This window comes from Xiphias gladius, chromosome 22, assembly GCF_016859285.1.
Source record: "Xiphias gladius isolate SHS-SW01 ecotype Sanya breed wild chromosome 22, ASM1685928v1, whole genome shotgun sequence".
Taxonomy (NCBI): domain Eukaryota; kingdom Metazoa; phylum Chordata; class Actinopteri; order Istiophoriformes; family Xiphiidae; genus Xiphias; species Xiphias gladius.
Window position 1 is genome coordinate 12,500,600 of NC_053421.1, and position 19,473 is coordinate 12,520,072.

Genomic DNA, 19,473 nt, shown 5'->3' on the forward strand with positions numbered 1-19,473 from the left:
ACACACACACACACACACACACACACACACACACACACACACACACAGCTCAGTTGCAGCACCACAGGGGGTTGACCACTGGAAGCCCCAAATTAGAAATAATTAATTTGGTCAGATAATGAAGCTTGATTGGTGAAAGAAATCAGCCTGCTACGTGTGTATATGTGTGTGTGTGAGAGAGAGAGAGAGAGAGAGAGAGAGTAAAGGAAAAGCATGTAAAGGAACATTTATCTATGTGTATGTGTTTTCTAAATCATTTTCAAAGGTGATTGAATTGTGGATTGATGGATTATGTGCCCATGTGGATTTTCTAAATTCTTCCAAGTTACTCCTATGATAATTATGCTCCACTTTTCTCAGTGTAGATGCTTTATTTGGTATACTTTTAAATTCTGGTGTGAAGTCTTTTAGAGTCCACAACCACAGGATTGCAATACAGGGAAGTAAAAACAGTGAAGAACAATATCTGAAGTACACAGGCCTCCCTAGTCAGCAGTTAATCAGATAACTGACAACGAAAGATAAAAAATAAAAATCCCTCACTATGAGGGAAATGTTCTTCAAGTGGTAATGTTCTGTGTGGTTTTTGTCATATAGATACTTGAGGAAAACAGTGGTATTTTTCTCTTTTCCAGCAATATTTGAAGTGCAACCTTTTTATCTGTGGTACTTTGTTCTAGAGGCCCTAAAGTGATCACTTCAAGAAAGGAAATCTGCACTTGTCATTAATAACACTTTATATTTTACCCCAATACACAGAATAGACCTGGTTTGGTAATTTGGTGCCCTATTCTTTATTAATCATGTGTAATAGCTACCAGTAAAGCTGACTGACAATAATTCTGTCAAGTCCTTTGGAATTGAGCAGTCACTTTACAAGCTGCTGACCACCAAAGTTGTGAAATTTTTCAAGATTACGATGTGTTACTGTATATGTATGCCCGACTGTATGTGTGTTTCCGTCCATGTCTGTATGCGTTACTTGTTACGGTATGCATTTTGATGCAAAACACAATGAGTTTAATATTACGCTCCAGCCTCATTAGATCCACTGACAATGATAACTACCCCACTGACTGCAATCTAGCCCACAGATCCTGTGTGTGTGTGTGTGTGTGCGTGCATACGGTGCATGAATGTGTGTTACACGGGGGGATGAGGTCTCAACAGATGGCATGCTAGTTTGAGTAGCAGGACATGGCTGATGGAAACTGGGGATTAATCTACAAGGGGGGGACTTTTCATTCACACAAGCCATTTATCATTTGTGTGCGTCTGTCTGTGCGAGTGCGTCGCGTCCTCCTATGATTAAAAAGCACACCGATATGAATCTCTCTTGTAACTGATCCCTGTGGAGTTGAAGCCTTTTCGATGTGTTACTGCTGCTGACAGACAGTTTAGTGAGTCTCAACCGAAAAAGATGCTGTGATGAGGAAGGTATTGCTCAGCAATGCCCGGTGGCAAAAATTAAAGTGCCGCTTTAATTCCTTTGCACCTGGGTGGATGAACTATCCAGCTCAAAGTAAAATTCAAGGAGCTTAAATAACCAATCAAGAACTGGTTCAAGTGTTTAGTTTTTATTCATTTATGTTTTTCTTTTTTGTTCTGTTGTTTATCAGTCTTGACAGTGTTTAAAGGAGTGTAATGTTGTTTCTCACTCTCGGTGCCACTTTCTCCTTTCCCCCACCAGGCCTCTCTCTCTCATTCACACAAACAGACACACAATCCTTTCATCTTTGGTTGATCAGCTCAGATAGACACATAAACCAGACACATAACTGGCTTAGCTCAAAGGATCTGATATCTACCCCCTCAAATCAGATAGGACTGAAAGGAACATATATGGAAAACAGAGAGAGGAAGCAGATAAAAGGTTTGGCTCCAAGCAGCCTGAATGAGGGACGACAACCTTTCACACTTTTACACTACCTCCCCCTTCATCGCAAAGACAAAAACCGTGTTCTGACTGCGAGCTTGGTGCTGTAAATTCCTTTGGAATATTCTGTGTTAGTGTTTTATAAAATAAATAACCACATATCCTAAATATGGATTCATTAATGTAATTTCCACAATAACTCTTGTATTTTTCCCAACAATTGACAGCGTTTGGGGCAAGAAAAAAATAGTATAGTAGTATGCCTATGGCTTGACAGCGCTTGGGAATCCAAACTCTTATTTTGTCACCACAGAGAAAATACAAAATGTGGAATTTAAGAAATAATAGAAATACTGTGAGACTTGTGCAAAACATCTTTCTCAATATGCAATAAGTTGGTGAAATTTTTCACCACATGTTCAGAAGAAAAAAAAACACCTGCTGGCAATACACTCAATACTGGCAGGAAGACAGAAGAACTGTTTCTTGTACTTATTCTAAGTGTGTAGTACATTCACAATGGAGTCGCAAACATCTCTCTCAGTTTTTGAGTGTGGTGTTGACAGACACTATTGTCTCAGAGTGCAACAACAACCTTGATGTGGAGGAACTACTCATAGCAAGAAAAAGATTAGAGCCATAATCGTTGGGAAACACATATTTTACTTGTTATTTGTGGTGTCAAATTTGAAATTCTTGATAATGCTGTGTTGCCGCTTCACATCAATGTATGCCATGCATCAGTTCCTATTAGCTAGATGAAAAATAAAAACTTAAACTAATTGCTATAGCAGTGCATTATATTAGTAGATGGTACATACATTATCATAATCATATATAGTATGGAATAAGGACAGATTGGTGACTGCAACGTAACAATAAACAAAAACACAGCTGGATTCCCCAGAGCGCCAACACAGACAGAAAGGGTTATAGTCTGGTTCAAGTGAAATTACTTAAGCAAACACAGAATATGTAGCACCCAACTGCATCCATACACACTCCAAGACATATACACAAGCCCACACATAACAGTGTATTAACAGGGTTCACCCAGGGGAGTCTGCAGAGAAAATGATTCTACAAGCTGTTCCCAGGATAATACGTCAGGTCCCTGTGTGGTGCCATGACAGACACAAACACACAGTCGGTGGGAACTGTATTTAGCAGGCGAAAGCGAAACTGAGCTCCCTATGGTACTAAACATTCCAAACACTTCAGGCTGCACCTGATTTTCCCTGGAGGGCATATCGGGCCTGCAGCACCCCACACAGTGCCGATGTGCTGCACAGTAAATGTATGTATAGCATTTGAACAAGGCGCTGTATTGTGCTGTGTGTATCATCTGACTGTTGTCAGCTGGGAAAAAATTACACCAATGAGCATTTTGGCATTTCCGTTATTGTTTCTTCATTATAATGACTGAGTGAGACAACGCAACCAAAAATACACCCAAACCAAAATGCATGAAACCACTATATGGATGAATATGTATTCTGCAACAAACTGCAAATAATTTGAGTTTATTCATGTCATTATTGCTGAATTCATTCTTTTTGCCTTCAGTAGCCAGGAAAAACAAACAAACAAAAAAAACTAAACCAAAACAAAATGCAAAACCCAAGTTCACCGCTGGAATTCTCAATTTCAAAATGAGCAGCTGGCATTTAAATCTCCATCTTTCAAAACTCACAATTCACCACAGTAATTCAGAAAAGATAATTCACTGCATTAAGTCAGGAGTTCAGGAGTCATAATTTAGAGGCACATCAGAATAGCTTTACTGTGAGCATTCATTTGGTGTCGGGTCCCTTACACAATGCCACATTAGGCTTCTAATGTGAAGAGGCTCCCAAAGGCTTCATTAAAATGAAAATGGTCTGAGAGGATGTGTCTAAGTGTGTGCCCATACAGCTGTGCTTGTGTGCACATCTAAGTGTGAAGGTGAGGAGTCTGTGCGGGTGTGTTTCTGTGTCTGTGTATTCATGTGTGTGAACGCTTGTGTCCTGGGTATGAAAAATATCAGCCAATTCAGAAGATGGAGCTTTCACTTCGTTATGGGTATTTGGAGGTTTCAACCTTCCCCTGGCCCAGTTTGGTTGAAACTGAGAACAGTCATAAACCTCACCTACACTGTCTCTGCAATGTAAATGACTAAAAGAACAAATGTGAAATAAAAAGAAAAGTTCAAAACAAAAAATGATATATAATAAATAAAGAAAGTCAGCCAAATGGTCAACAACATCTGATGCTTGAGAACAATTACAGTGACCTGTTTCTTTCTTACATCTATTTATTTTTTCCTTTAGTAGATTCAATTTTAGGGCATCCATTTTGTCATAGGAGATGCAAAACACTAATTCACAATTGATGTTTTGGCAAAATCACATTTTAAGTTTCTTTAAATATGTTCTTTGTAGCTGGATGAAAAACAACTATCAAAAAAGAAAGATAGATGTACAATTTGGTTTCTCTGACTGTAGTTATAAAATCCTATTTTGGAATTAATTCTTTTGAGTGACAATAGCTGAGCATAATGCAAAGTGAAATCACTCCTTATTTGCAATGTTATAGTCATCACACCACCTTTCACAGAGCTTATTGAGAGTGTGAACATACCTGATGTATCTGGTAAAACTGAAAGAGCTCTGAGGAGGATGTTTAATGGACAACTGCTATTTCATTCATGTCATGCTGCGTATGAGGAGGCTACTTTCACACCTCGTTTACTGAGTCTGCTAGCATGTTAGATTCAATTGCACACGACGGCTCGCACAAGCACATGCACAGATATCTGAGTTCACTCACACACCTTATATATTCAAGACGACCTATACCGTTGCACTTTCTACAGCACTTATTAATTTATTAACAGGCTTAACAGGCAGATATACAGATGAAGAGATAGATAGATAGACAGACGGATGACAAAATTCCGAGCTCAAACGTATAGTATGAAGTGCGAAGAGAAAAAAATGTCAGCAAAGAAGCAGCATTGTTAAGAGGCATTTTTACATGCAACTACTCAAAAAGGAACCACTGAAGGCAAGATGCAATCAACGAAAATGTCAGAGACAAGTGGCCCATGAGAAGCGATTGGGCCTTAACTGCCCCAATCAGCAAATGGTGCTATGAAGCTGTCTACATCTGTCAGGAAAAACAGGCTGCACATAGGAAGAAATTGAGTGTTCTTGTGTCACAGAGGGAGACAGAGCAAAACCACTGATCTGAGTGAGTATGTGTGAGGGAGGAAGATCTTTCAGGGCGAAGTGGAGAGGTTACTTGTCCTTTTCAGCTTCAATCACAGCCATGTGGCATGATGCTGTTATATAAGCGCTGGTGTTATTCAAAAGAAAAGACAGCAGGATATAATTTGACCTTTACTTAAGATGAAGGATAAATCTACTTCAGAGATTTGGCCTTAATCATCATCACACCATTCTTATTACAGTGATTACCACCATCATGAGAAGAACTGGAAAAAAAGAGACAGAAGAAGAGCTGAAGGAAGCGTAATCAGGAGGAGAAAAAAAAACAAAGCTTTAAAGTTGGGGGATTAATTAAAACAGTGACAAGAAGAAGATGAAGATTTACAGGAAAAGAACTGGAAAGAGAAAGGGAGGTTAAAAAAATAAGGATCAGAGGGAGAACAGCTAAACAAAAGTATTTTTTTCTGGCAACTTTTTCTGTTAGGTGTTGGGCTCACAATAATTGTCAATATATTGAAAGTCGGACAAGAAAGAAGAGGGAAAGTGGGAAGGAGAAGAAGGAAGATGTGAAGAGGGGCTTGCAGGGAAGAGGAGAAAGGGTAAATGGGGGACAGGAGCAACGAAAGACAATGATAAGTTAAAGAAGAGCACTCTTATCTTTCTTTATGTAGGTTAATTGGCTGAGGAATTAAAGCAAAAAAGATATAATTCAATTCAATGCATGGCCATTAACAATAAAAGGGCCAGTAGCATATGAAATGATTCTTAACAGACACACACACAGACCAAGCTAGTGTGTCGTCCTAGTATATTTCTAATTATCAGTTAATTGTTATTCCCTATCATTAGGAGGGTGGTTTTTTAATTGTAATGTAGCCAAGCAGAAAGCCTACCTATACATGTGGGGGACAATTAGCCACCTCCATTAACCCCTGGTTAATTACAGCCTCCACTGCTGCTTCCCACAGCACTTTTCTCACTCCTTTTTACCCCTCATCTCTATCCCCGGGCCTTCATCCCCATTTTTTCCTCATTTCTGCCCTCATTTCATTCATCTATGATCTCCAATCTTCCTTGATTGATTCAAAAGTATATCTGTTGTGAACTTCACTTCCCTTTTTTTACTAAAAAGTTTTGTTTCATTTTACTTTTCTAGGTTATCATTACCCTACTTCAGCCTTCCATGTCCTCCCTTTCTCTGCTCTATACTTCCAAATGAATTTCCTGAGGGATGAGAATGAGACAGGGAATGCAACCAAAACTAAAGGTAATATGTGGTTAAAAATGATGACCTTTAACCTAAAATCTGTCTGTCCAACTGTACTTTGCTTGTAGTGTTCCTCCCTCCCTTATCTTCTTAAGTTGCCACCTCAGTTGTACAAAAGTAATAAACAGCCTCATTAATGAGGTAGGTGGCAACAATTGGGTATTGGGCTTTTCAGCCATGTCATGATTTTACAGTTGTTCAACTTTTCTAACTGACTACACCAGAGACAAAACAGCTACATACATAAATACATGTATGTAGCCACTACTTTTCATACAGCTGATGCACATACTAGACGATGCAGGTCTACTGAAGGACGCACAACCTGCATTGGGCTTATTCCTATGACTCGCTTATTCACATATACTCCACGGTGTAAATCCAAACACATACCTGCTAAACCACAGAATTACATAATATAATTGCAAAATAACAATTTCACTCTGTCTATCCGCTCCCTCGATGTGTTGGTATCAAGTATTTGAAATATATGACACTCATTTTGTGCAAGGATAAAAAAAATTGAATTTGGAGCAACATAGGCTTCAGAGTTTGATTATTACTCTTGAAAATATCCAGTACATGTAGGAAGAAGTTAATTCAATGCGGAGAGATTGTAAAATTGTAGTTTATTAAGGTCAGACGCATACCCCACTGGCAGTAATCTCTATTTTGTTTATTGTGGAATAAGAAATAATGACTGATTTTTTAAAATTTTTTTTAGCCTTCATCGATTTTAACATTTTAGTCTAATTGTTTAAGCATTGTTTTTCTTCACTGGTATAACCTGTGGGTATATTAAAGTCTTTGACTTCCTGGAAAATCAGGTCATTGTAGAGGTTGACGTGCCACTAGGTGTTCTTAAAACACTGAATTCCCTTTCTCATACACACATAGCCCCTAATAAACAGAGCAATTTCCCAACATTCACAGTGACACAAATGGTGTAACTGCATGGAGAAACCCCTTTTCTTGATACTAGTTGTAGCCCACTGTCTGGATTTTGCTGATTTTGACTGACCAGACTGATCACAAAACTGAAACCTGTTAATGTTTCTTAGACTTTCTATTTTATTCGTCCACATAATTTGGAAAAATTAAGGCAATTTATCTCTCTCCAAGTTGATTTATTGTCTGAAAGCAGGGGCCAGATATGCCTATTGTCGATGGGTGGTGGGAAATGGGGATAACATTATACTATTTTGTTAGTTTAACAATTCCAGAAATAAAAGAATTTAAAAAAAAACAAAAAAAACGAGAGATTTAAATGATAGAATACGCATGTCTGACAGACAGGGGCAGACATGCAAAAACAGAGGAGAGAGAGAGAGAGAGAAGGCATAACAATGTCCATTGTTCCATTAGGGAACACAATAATGACTGATAAAATGGGGTTGCTAAAGAGGACACAATAGTCCTTAATTGACTCATTAGGGAAAGAAGAGAATGAACTGCACTAATGAATGGAGTATGAGAGCTGCTGCTTAACTGCTTGGTAAGCAAAACAGAAAGGCATTTAGTTTATTAAATCTAGGCAAAGCAATTTTATTTGTTTTTATTTGTTCAGAGAAAGGGAAAGCACAGGAGACTATACGGGCAAAAACACAACATCGAAAAGGAAAACCTCTTGGGTACCGAAGTATTTTAAATTTTACTAATCACTGATGTATTATTATCTTTGATGGTACTTCTGAGTGAAATTGGTGGCACGTGTGTGTATTTGTGAACATATACTGTCCATACCTCTAAGTGTTCCAGGATATATGGTGGGTTGGTCATACCCAGCCTCAGCATGGCTCCTTCAGGAATCTCCTCCACCAATCTCCATAGCAATGTGGGAAGGTCTGTCCCTATGTCTCTACCATAAGCTCCTGTGTCTTCACTGGTCAACCAGATCTCACACACTCCCTCTGGATAAAGTGACACAAACGCACACGCGAACACACACACACACACACACACACACACACACACACACACACACACACACACAAAACAAAAAACAAAAACAAAGATAAAACAAGCTTAATAACTCGTGTAGGTTATTTTTGTTTCAACATTGCAGAGTGATAATCTACATTATTTTTGTGTTAATACAATGCAGTTTTGCAAATCAATTCTGTCAGTTGATATGACTTAACAGTGTTGCTACCGATTATCAGTTTGTTTTTTTCAAGATTACCCATACAGTATGCTTTTCAAAACCAAACTGCACAGTATATAGTCCATGGGCGATAGTTCGCACATGCAAGGATACAGGATATCTTATTGTATATATAGTGTAACTATTATATACACCCTTCAATACCCAAGAGGACATTATTTACAGCTACTGTTACACGTAAGGGAGTCTCACAATTACATTCCATTAACTGGATTCACACAAACCTGACCTAATACAGGTTCTGAATGCAAAGCCTGTAGACTGAAATTTAGGGGAGCTATTTGATTCACACCATTATTCTGATGGTCACATTAACAGGGTTATTCTAACTTTCCATCTTTATACTTTTTACCTCTGCCAAGGAAGTTATGTAATAACCCATGTCTATTTGTTTGTTTGTCAGATTTGCACCGAGCCTGGTGAAGGGATAAGTCATGGGCCAGCTGAAGAACCCATCAAATTTTGGGACAGATTCAGATCATTTGATATGAATTTGATTTTTTTTCCTCTGAAGTCTGGTGTATGTAGTTTGACATTGGCCTTGGTAGAGATCTGCGCTCTACTGAGAACAATTACAGTGACCTGCGCATTTTTTAGTTTGTAAGTTCATACTTAGAAAATAAGGTCTATTTCATCCTATATTGACTTGGTTAAAATTATCCATGCTTTTATCTCATCCCATCTAAACTGCCTGAGCCAGAGTTCTCTCTCCTGTTGTATTATTTTATTTATGATTTTTATATTATTGTTTTATTTATTATTTTATATATAAAACAATATTCAATATATAACAATATGTTTTTTTATTATATAGTAAAACAATATTTAGATTGGTTTATTGATAATTTTAACAACTTCACCTTTTTTCATAATTAGCTTTTCTCCCCAAAATAAACATGCTTAAATCATAATAGACACAGATGTCTTTTGTCTATTGCCAGAACACTCGTTACCCGCTAAAATAGCATTATCAAATTATATATCATAAATGTATCAATATGGAAACATTCATCATGACAGCAGCTTTTGCCATATTTGCAAGGCTCAAGCTTCTCTCAAAAATTATTATTTCAGCACCTTTAGCCAACTCTTGTTGTCATTGCCTAAATGCTCCGATGCTTTGGTAGAGCGCAGCTTATGACAGTCACTGACAGGTATTAAAAACACCCACCTTATAAACATGCATTCTATGAATGTGAAGGTCATATATAGCAAGAGGGGACGATCTACTGCCTTCATGCAAAATTACAGTAATGCTGACTGCTAGAGATTAATGATCTAACGGCCATTTGGATGTAGCTCTAGGAATGGTGAGTGTCTACTTAAGGTACGGGTTAAGAAATATCATATCATACCAAAATACATTTGCACTTCCAAGAGCACACACTCAAGTATACACATACACCCACACACACAAAACCACACAGCCATCATTATCATTAGCTGTGCAGAGACAGACAGAAAGATGTATGTGGTCATTCAGAGAGTAAAGATGATGTTTAGCTAATTGGACTGTTTGTGTGTGTGTGTGTAAGAGAAAGAGAGACAGAAACTGTGTGCGTGTCATACAGATTAAAGATGATGACAGAATAATTGTCCAGAGTGAAAGAGTTTCCAAGGCTCATCATCGTTGACATTAAGATGCACTAATGATTTCTAGAGCTAGCCATGTCAAAAACATCCATCAAACGCATGTGATCAGATCTAAAGGAAAACACACACTATACAAGAATGCAATCAAGGTATGATGTTCATTTGCTTCAGTATGCAATTCATTTCACCTTGGTCCAATACTCAATGATAGCCTAGTTTATTAAATGTCCTTTATCATTTATTAACTCATTCAATTTATTCTACTTAGAACATAGGCTCTGTCAATGCAATGACTACCTTCAAAGATACAGAGAAGTGCTACCCATCTAATGTTGGCCACTGGAGACCTTAACTGGAGGTCAAGCACTATGGAGAGACATGCTCTCATCAGCAACCATTGATTGGGAATGAATGATTCTCTCTGTTTAGCAACATTAATGACATCGCTGATTTGCTGATGTATTTTTCCCCATCATATGTGGCACATTTTTCAGTCTTTAGCCCGAAGGAAGGCGGTGACAGCACATTCCAAGCAAATTCCATCTTGTTTGGGCTCAATTACACCAATCCCTCTGCCAAGGTCTAACTCTTGCCCGTATCATCTGCATCCCCGGAGTGGATATATTCCTACACCCATCACACCAGCGGCCTAATTTTCAACGTCTGAGCTTTGTCGCACAATAATACTGGCCAAGTGATATCTTAATACAAGGCCAAGCCTGCATTAAATTGGCCTAGGAGCTAAATTGGTTCCTTCCAAAACAACATTCCTGTGATGCTATTCAGATAAAGCTGCCAAGATAGTAACCTTGTGTATTGTCTGCTATCAAATGGCTCTTGTGATTCCTGTGTTAATGATGTGTTGAACAGGGCGATGCTTTGGAAAAATCTCAGGTGTTTACTCAAGGCCACTGTCAAACATAGATTTCTAAACTCAATAACCTGCCCCATAATTTGCCCCTTTGGCTTGCTTCACAGTCTCTTTTGTATTAAATGTGCCAATGGTGTTATTGTTGGCCAAAGACACAGAGATGGTGGCCTTTTCATCAGGAAATGTTAGCTTGTTCTCCCTTCTCTATCTGTTCTGATAGAAACTGCACAGCTGCTTCCTCTGGTTTTGGTATGTGCACAGTGGAGAGAGGGGTTGCGGTGGTGTAGATCGCTAAATCTGTAATGTGTCTATGTATCAGTCATGTCAAGATTACTAAAAAAAAGTCATCAGCAAAGGAGTATGTTTCAGAGAGATATTTGTAAATCTGATAATGTACAGGTAATTAATTTTACTTTTAATTTTAATACTGCCTTTACATTTGTAATAATATGTGAGAATGAAGGCCTTCAAAACCAACAGAGTAGGCCAAATAGTGAAGGAGACACCGTATTATGACAATCTATTATTTGCAGACTGTGAAAAGTTTTAATTCTGCGTGGTCTGGTAAATTGAGAGTATGTGCCCTGCTTAAGTACCCCTGAGCAAGCAAGACATTATGGTAATATTAACAATAACAATTTTGTTATTGTTACTGTCACTGACCAAAAAACGCTGTATCTCTTATAAAAATAAAATCAGGACCGACAAGTTTCCATTCGCTTTGACCTGTGTGTGTTATATTACTAACCTTCAACCTAACCTTTTCTTTTCCACGTCACTTTGTGATGTAGTCTGATGTCAGAACAGTTATAAACAAGGGTGGGGAGCAGGGTACTTTTCCTGAAAGCTATTAACATTCACTTAACTCTGACCCAGCAGTGCAAAGACAGCACAGGGAAGAGTGAATAAAATTACAAGAGAGGAAGATATTAAAATAAAAAAAGAGCCTGCCTTGTTTGGGGTTGGAGCCCTCAGGGGTGGGATCATAGATACATAGGTGAAAAAGAGAGAGAGCACGCACAAAGGGAAACAAGGTCCAAGAATAACACCATCAGCATGCCTGAAAAATGCCATACGCATATTAAAAGAAATCATCACACCAACCATTTGGTGGGGGTGTGTGTGTGTGTGTGTGTGTGTGTGTGTGTGTGTGTGTGTGTGTGTGTGTGTGTCTTTTCATAAGAAAGCCCTATAACCTGAACTGAAGACTGTTGTGTTGTTGATCTGCTGTTTCTATGCATGAGAATGAATTCAGGTCAGCGTCTGTTTATGTATGTTTTGCTGTGCCAATGTTCACAAGTCAATAAGGAAAACAGTAAAAAAGCAAAGATAAAATCAAAAACTAAATAAAAACCAAACCCAGCACCAACCCAGTGACATCCAATTTTTATTTTTTAGATGTGCCTATATAAAGACCTGAATTCAGTCATACAGGGGGCTAAAACCAAACCCTTTCAAAGGTAAACTCAAATTAATGTCTATCTTTTGAGATGCAATTCAATGTTCAATGCAATACAATATAGATTTTGGCAAAAACATATTTTAGCTTTCATTCGTTCATCACCACCAAAATTATACTCTTTCCTGGCTAACACTTCCTATTAGCTGCTGTACTTAAAATCAGACTAGCATTTACTTTAGCAGACCTCTATATGTCATTATACTGTTTACTTATGGCCTTTTGTCCCCACTCTGCCCCTAGATAACTGGATGGGAAGAGTAAGGGGAGTAAAGAGATGAAGGCTTTGAAGTGGTTGCTTTGAAGAAGTGTTACAGAACCAACTGATTCAGGTGATTGGGAGCTTAAGTAAAAGCCACTGCTGAAATGATTTAAGTCATAAATGAGACACACAAGCAGCACAACATGACCACACAATGATTTCATGTCATGCTTGTTTCTATTAGTCGGTAAATGTTGGCTTTGATTCCTTCAATATCACCATATTTTACATCATTTGTGTGTGTGTGTCATTTCAACACTGCTTTATTGTTCGATACAACAAAATATTATTTCTTATCAGCAACAGCAATGTTATTAGACTAGCATATTATGTTGTTAGACTAGCAGACGCTGTGTATATGGCTATAAAACATCAAGATGTCACCAGCAGTAGATGAAAAACACTGTGGGAGATGTGTTGAACACTGTGCATTTTTATAAACTGTTTGCTTAACAGGTCCTCAACCAAATTATACCATTGTCTCCTTTACAAGCAAATTTTTATTGCCCTTGTGACAACAAGCATTTTCATTACCAACATACTGAAATGTAAACCCATTTGATCATATTAGTCTCTTGGCCATGTCTAATGTGTTTGTTTTGGCGGCTGCATGTTCTGAGGCCGTGTGTGTGACAAAAACTCTGCCCCTCATCTATTTATTGAGAGGAGTCATTCTTAACATTTTTTAAGTATTTTTTAGACAGGGGCAGTGGTTCCACTATGTTTTTACAGATGTTTTTAGGACTGACTTTACAAAACTCCACCGTGTACCCAAAAATTCACTACTATTTATATGCATAAGTGCTTGTTTACCACTCCATATGTTTTTGTGTGTATGTAGTGTATGTTTATGTCTGTATTGTATGTGGATTCAGTACATGAATAGACACATAAGTTATCCTTCCATCCCTACTCTACATATATGGGTTCAGTATTCCTACTTATCTTAATCTCTTTGGCATGATATACATTTTGGTTGGCTGCCACAGGCTATAATGTTTAACAGATTATAGATTAGGTGCAAAAAAAAGATGATCCTATTAAAATGCATTAAAAACCTATTTTACATAACACAAGTCAACACATGTCTAAGCATGCTATAATAAATACATGGAAACAGAAAGAGTGTGAAAGAGAGAGTGAGAGGGAACCAGTGAACTTGTTTTTGTTGGTATTTTATATTTCAACAAACGGCTTAAACTGTTTTGAAATTTACCGGTAATGAATTTTTAATACACTTTAATGTAACAGCCAGATAGTCTAGATATATGTCTACTGCGCTTGGGCGGATGTACCTTAAAATATAAGCACACACTCACACGCCCCCTCATGCATCATGGCAGCTTAATGTATACAACATGCTTAGCTATGTGTTGCTTTGTATTATGCAAAATGAGGATTTAATGCAGTATAATAGGATCATCCTTATATGCATATAATCTTTAATCTATGAAACATTACCACCCATGCAGCCAATCAGGATGTGCATGACCTTATATATGGCAATAACAGCTTAGATCCCTTTGAGTATATTTGCTCTTTAACTCAGTGACTTAACAGATCTCATGAAATACTTTGTACTGCATTTGCTTTTAATGCTGTTATTCCTAGTGTTTTTGTACATATATTGTTAATACATTCATTTGACTACCCTAAAACCGGCAAAAACTATGCACCTTATATTCTGCTAGTGAAAAATGTTATTTACTACATCGGGTTGCACTTTTCCTTGTTTACAGTGGAGAAAAATCTGTTTTAAACAGAGCTGGAACACTGGTATCAATGCGATGCATAAGATATACATACTTCCACGCATTACATTAACAATATAAATCCAGTAGTAGAAATTCTATTTTGCAAGCTATCAAGTGAAGGGCAGGAGAACGAGTGAATTAAGAGGAGAAAATGACACACATCACAAGTGCCGGTTTGTGAACCGATAACAAGTTTGTGAACTCTACCCTTGGTTTGACCGCTCTCAATTCTCTTGTTTTGTTGGTTCCCATGGAGACCGATAATTAGGCAGAATATAAATATGCACGAACACACATCCACCCCCCACAGAGAGAGATGAGTGTTGACAGTACATGGATCGATGTGTCCCTACTAGCGTACATTCAGTCTGTGCGTGCCCAGTAATTCACATGGAGAAAGACCAAGAGAGAGAGAGAGAGAGAGGAAGTGAGAACCCCGTATAAAGATCTATATAACATTACCGCATAAATAATGCACGTTATAAACATAGTCTCATATTAATAGGTCTTCACCACTTGGAGCGTACACACACAGGCACACACGCGCACACACACAGACACACACACACACAGACACCCACCCCATCTATAACCTTGCCAACACTTTTTACGGTACCACTGACTGGAAGGCCTGTCTGACCTTTAGTCACATTAGTCCCTCCCCTGTTCTCCCCCATTAGCCAATCCCCTCTGGCTGTCTGCCTCCACAGTAAACTTCCCCACCCACCACTAGACAATTCTGGGGCAGATGTCAACAAAAGCAACTTGAGAAATAAAATGATGAATTTGGAGGGAGAGAGCCAAAAGTGAAGGACTGTGTGTAGTGAGGCCTGCCTCAAAGTTGGGTCAAGAAAGGATTACAGTACATGTTAAAGGAAATTACTATAGTAATTTTATTAACATAGAAATTAATAATTTGTCATTGCCTACATCACATGACCCCTAACTGCATCTGCTCGTGCTTCTTCTATTTTTTTTCTCTTTTTTACACAAAACATTTAAAATTTTGAGTAATATACACACCATAAAAATACTGTCTTTAAATTTTAAATTCCAACATAGCAAGCTCAACTTATGAGATTGCTATGTTGAATTAATTCAATTCATTTGATACTTATTATTTCCCACAGTGTTTGGCCTTTTTGATACAGGTTTCCATATGATTAACCCGGTGAAAACAAATGTTGCTACATTTACAACAATTTCCATCTAAAGGTTAACTGAAATGATGGAGTTTAACTATAACATAGTTCATACTGCTGTACTTTTCATTCTGTTAATACTATTCACCCCAGTATGACATATGACTGACATCAGCTGACATGAAAGAGTAATGACAGCTTATCCAATATAAAGAAATTCTTTTCGTAGAATTTTTCTTTAGGTTTGTATTTAAATTCTTTAAAAAATTCTTAAACTTTGCTAATCTTTGATTCACAGGCATGTGGGAATAAACATATTCACACACACAGGCAGCTACAAGTTAATAACCACAGACACACAGACACAAGCCTTCCTTCAATCCCTGCCACACACATTCTCACACACAAACACCACACACAGAGTTTAATTTCAGTAATTAAGCAGCTTAATTTAGAGCAACAACTGCTGATGTGGTGCGTGGGCGTCTTGGCAGGTAGCATCATCATCAAGGATTAACCCAACGCACACACTTGTATATGCAAATATTCTCTCTCAGGCATGTTCACACTAAATACATGCATGTGTGCATGCATATCATTGTGTACATTTTGCACATGTATGTGTATGTGTACATGCACACGTGGCTGTACAGTACATGCATATCCATGGCTTTAATGAGCAGCTTACACAATCCTTTAAACAACAACATGTCAGTTTTAACCTACTTTCACATAGTTTCTGAACTACAGGCATGACCCTCTGTGAATGCCTGTGAATGAGATAGAATGTCTGGATACATCAAAGCTTGTATGTGTGTGTGTAACTATGTGCACTTGCATTGTGTATGTGGTACATCAGGGAAAAAAATGCCATAGCATACAGTATATGGGTCAGACATATTGTATGGAGATATCCAAAAGTAATTGACAGAGGGGCTCTAAGTACCGTGTGTGCATGTGCAAAGTATGTATAAATATATGTGTGTTTGTGGGCTTGTGTGTATATGAATATATAGGGAGTAATTGGGGGAAGAGATAAGATGATACGATGATGATAAAAGAAGTTATATCCCCGCTTTCATCTTTTCTTGTGTTTGTGTGTGTGTGTGCGCGTGTGTTGTCTTGTGAGGCTTCCAAAGCAGATGGACTGCTCATATACAAGAAAAGGGGATCTACAGGGACCCAAACAGCCCTTTAACTGCCCATTGCGTTGCAAGCCAGTGGTAACTTCCTGTGAACTCACTAGAGTTACAGACAGACAACTATGGGAAAGGATGAGGAGGGGAGGGGATGGATGATTTGATATTTTTGTTGATGTTAAACTGTTCCACTGGAACCAGCAGGTTTCAAAGTGTTAATATATTTTTCTTGCCTGAAGCAAGATAGAAAACATTACAGCATAATTACCAAAGCACAAAGATTCAAATAACATAAGAACAAAACCTAAAAACCTAAATTTTACTAAAGAGTCTGACTAACATTGTGAAAGATATGTTAGATGAGGATACAGTGGCATAAAAAATTATGGGCACCCCTGCTCAAAATTTCTTTTACTGTGAAAAAAGACATGAACTTAAAGATGAAACATTTCTTTAATATTTTAAGCAAGTTTTTTTTTTTTTTTAAATTTCCATCTTTTACAGTTTCAAAACAACAGCAAATTAAAAAAAGCCCAAAACAAAAGTTTGGGCACCCTGCAGGGTTACTACTCAGTTACACCCTATTTGGTAAGTATCACAGCTTGTAAACGCTTTTACTAGCAGCTAAGAGTCTTCCAGTTCTTGTTTGAGGGATTTTCACCCATTCTTTCTTGCAAAATGCTTCTAGTTCTGTGAGATTTTTGGGCAGTCTCAGTGCTCTTTTGAGGTCTATCCACAGATCTTTGATGATGTTTAGGTCGGGGGACTGTGAGGGCCATGCCACCTTTTGGGTATGTCCATTGTGGATTTTAAGGTGTGCTTAGGATCATTATCCCATGCCCTAAATTTTGTATGGTGATCCTCTCCTTTTTTCACTCTAAATTTGTACAAAACAAAAATAATACACTAATCTGGCTTAAAATATTGAAAAGAATATTTCACCTTGAACTCCATGCCTTTTGGAGATCAGTAAATCTTATCTTATTCATCTTACCCACTTAACTACTCACAGAAACAGAAATTTTGAACAGAGGTGCCCAAACTTTTTCATGCTACTGTATATATAAGATGTTTGCAAAACATCCATTTTTATTTAATAATTCCTTTTCATGGGAAATAAACATTGTTTGAAGTATAGTTACAAATTTCACTTGTTCTAGCTAGGGCAATATTTAATTTTGCACTCATGTGAAGGTAAAATGGTTCAAACATATTTTCCTTTTCTGCCGTGACTCAAGTCCAACATAACATAAGAAATTCAGGGGGTGCGCCTCTGAGGGTTAAATCACGGATTTCAATGTAGAGGAATAAAAATAGTGTAGGAGTTAGACCATTTTTACCCACTTTTAAACATGAACCAATTCTCAATTTCCATCAATAACTAAGCAGGTATAGTAATTGTATAAATGAAAACAAAAAAGCATAGGTTAACAGAGAAAGCTGCAAATACAAAGTGATCGATAGTAAAACTAACAAATATATCACAGACACTGAAAATGACAGGTCCACATAGAATTGTTTTCCTCGTCAGAATTCTAAGCATACCACTTCTTACCATTTTACCACATATTTGTAGCAGTGGCAAATATGCAAAAGTTGCACAGCCATTATCATGGTTTGCTAAGAACTATACAGGCAATGAGGCCCAGTGGTTAGTAGTGCCGATTCACAGTAAGCATGGGTTTCTCCGTTTGCCCTACATGTGTTAACCCTGTGATAGACTGGCAGCCTATCCACATCTTGATCTGACCGGCTCCTGCCGTCCTGAACAGGACTAAAAGGTCTAGAAATTGGATGGTTGGATAAATGGTAGAAATATGACTGGGTGATATGCTGGTTCACCAACTCAGGTTTATTTAGATTTGAATGTATGCGCAGAAGGTAACTCTATAGGCCTATTACGATAGTATGAGTCAGCAATTACAGAACAGCATCCCAAAAGACAGATGAAATGTATAGAATGAGGACAGATAACGACTAATAAACAGGAGATAATAAATGCGAGAGATAGTGTAAGAGGAATTTTTTTCAGGAGTGAGACTAATGTTATTAGTGATTTTGTAAGTAATCAACAGGCCTTGTTATCTGCTCTAATGAAGAAACGCTCTCATTAGTGTCACTGAACAAGCAACAAATGCAATTAAACAGGAAAGTGAAGTAAAAGATGCAGCGTTCACAATAGGACAAATTTATCTGTTGATAAATTGTATGTTAATGTGATCCAAAGACAACTGTCGCTGAGTTGAAAGAGAATATCGAGCAAATCGGCACATTTGAAAACCTGTCATCTGCACATGTTTGGCATTTTTGATAAATGACTTAAAAGTTGAACTAATTATCAAAATTGTCACCTGTCGATCTACTGATTAATCAGATCTTTTCAGCACTAATTGAAATGTTTGAAGAAAAAGAAAATCTTTCAGCATGTTACTGTGAATTGTATCATGGTATGATGCAGGAGTTATCTATCAAACGGGGATTATCCATACTGTCTCGAGATTTAACCCAATGTCAGTCTATCAAGATAATGAACTTGTACTGTACGTCATTAAAAGCACATGAGGTGAAGCCGAGGGGAGGACAAATGGTTGATGGGGTGCTTGGATTAGCAGAGAGGGAGGCTGAGACACAGAGAGCGTGAGGGGGGAGAGAGGGGTGACAGTGTCAAAGGAAGCTATAGGGGGCCAGATCCCATTTCTGTATGCTTCAGAGACCTCAAGAACTGCAAGGCACTAAG

At 37.8% G+C, this 19,473-nt stretch overlaps 1 protein-coding gene across 1 annotated transcript in view; it reads right to left on the reverse strand.

The window, feature by feature from the left end:
• The window catches only part of cdkal1 (CDK5 regulatory subunit associated protein 1-like 1), a 238,596-nt gene that overhangs the window by 93,434 nt on the left and 125,689 nt on the right, over positions 1–19,473 (reverse strand). Inside the window, exon 9 of the mRNA XM_040118310.1 lies at positions 8,096–8,262. Coding sequence (XP_039974244.1) covers positions 8,096–8,262 — 167 coding nt within the window. The remainder of the gene's footprint in view (positions 1–8,095; positions 8,263–19,473) is intronic.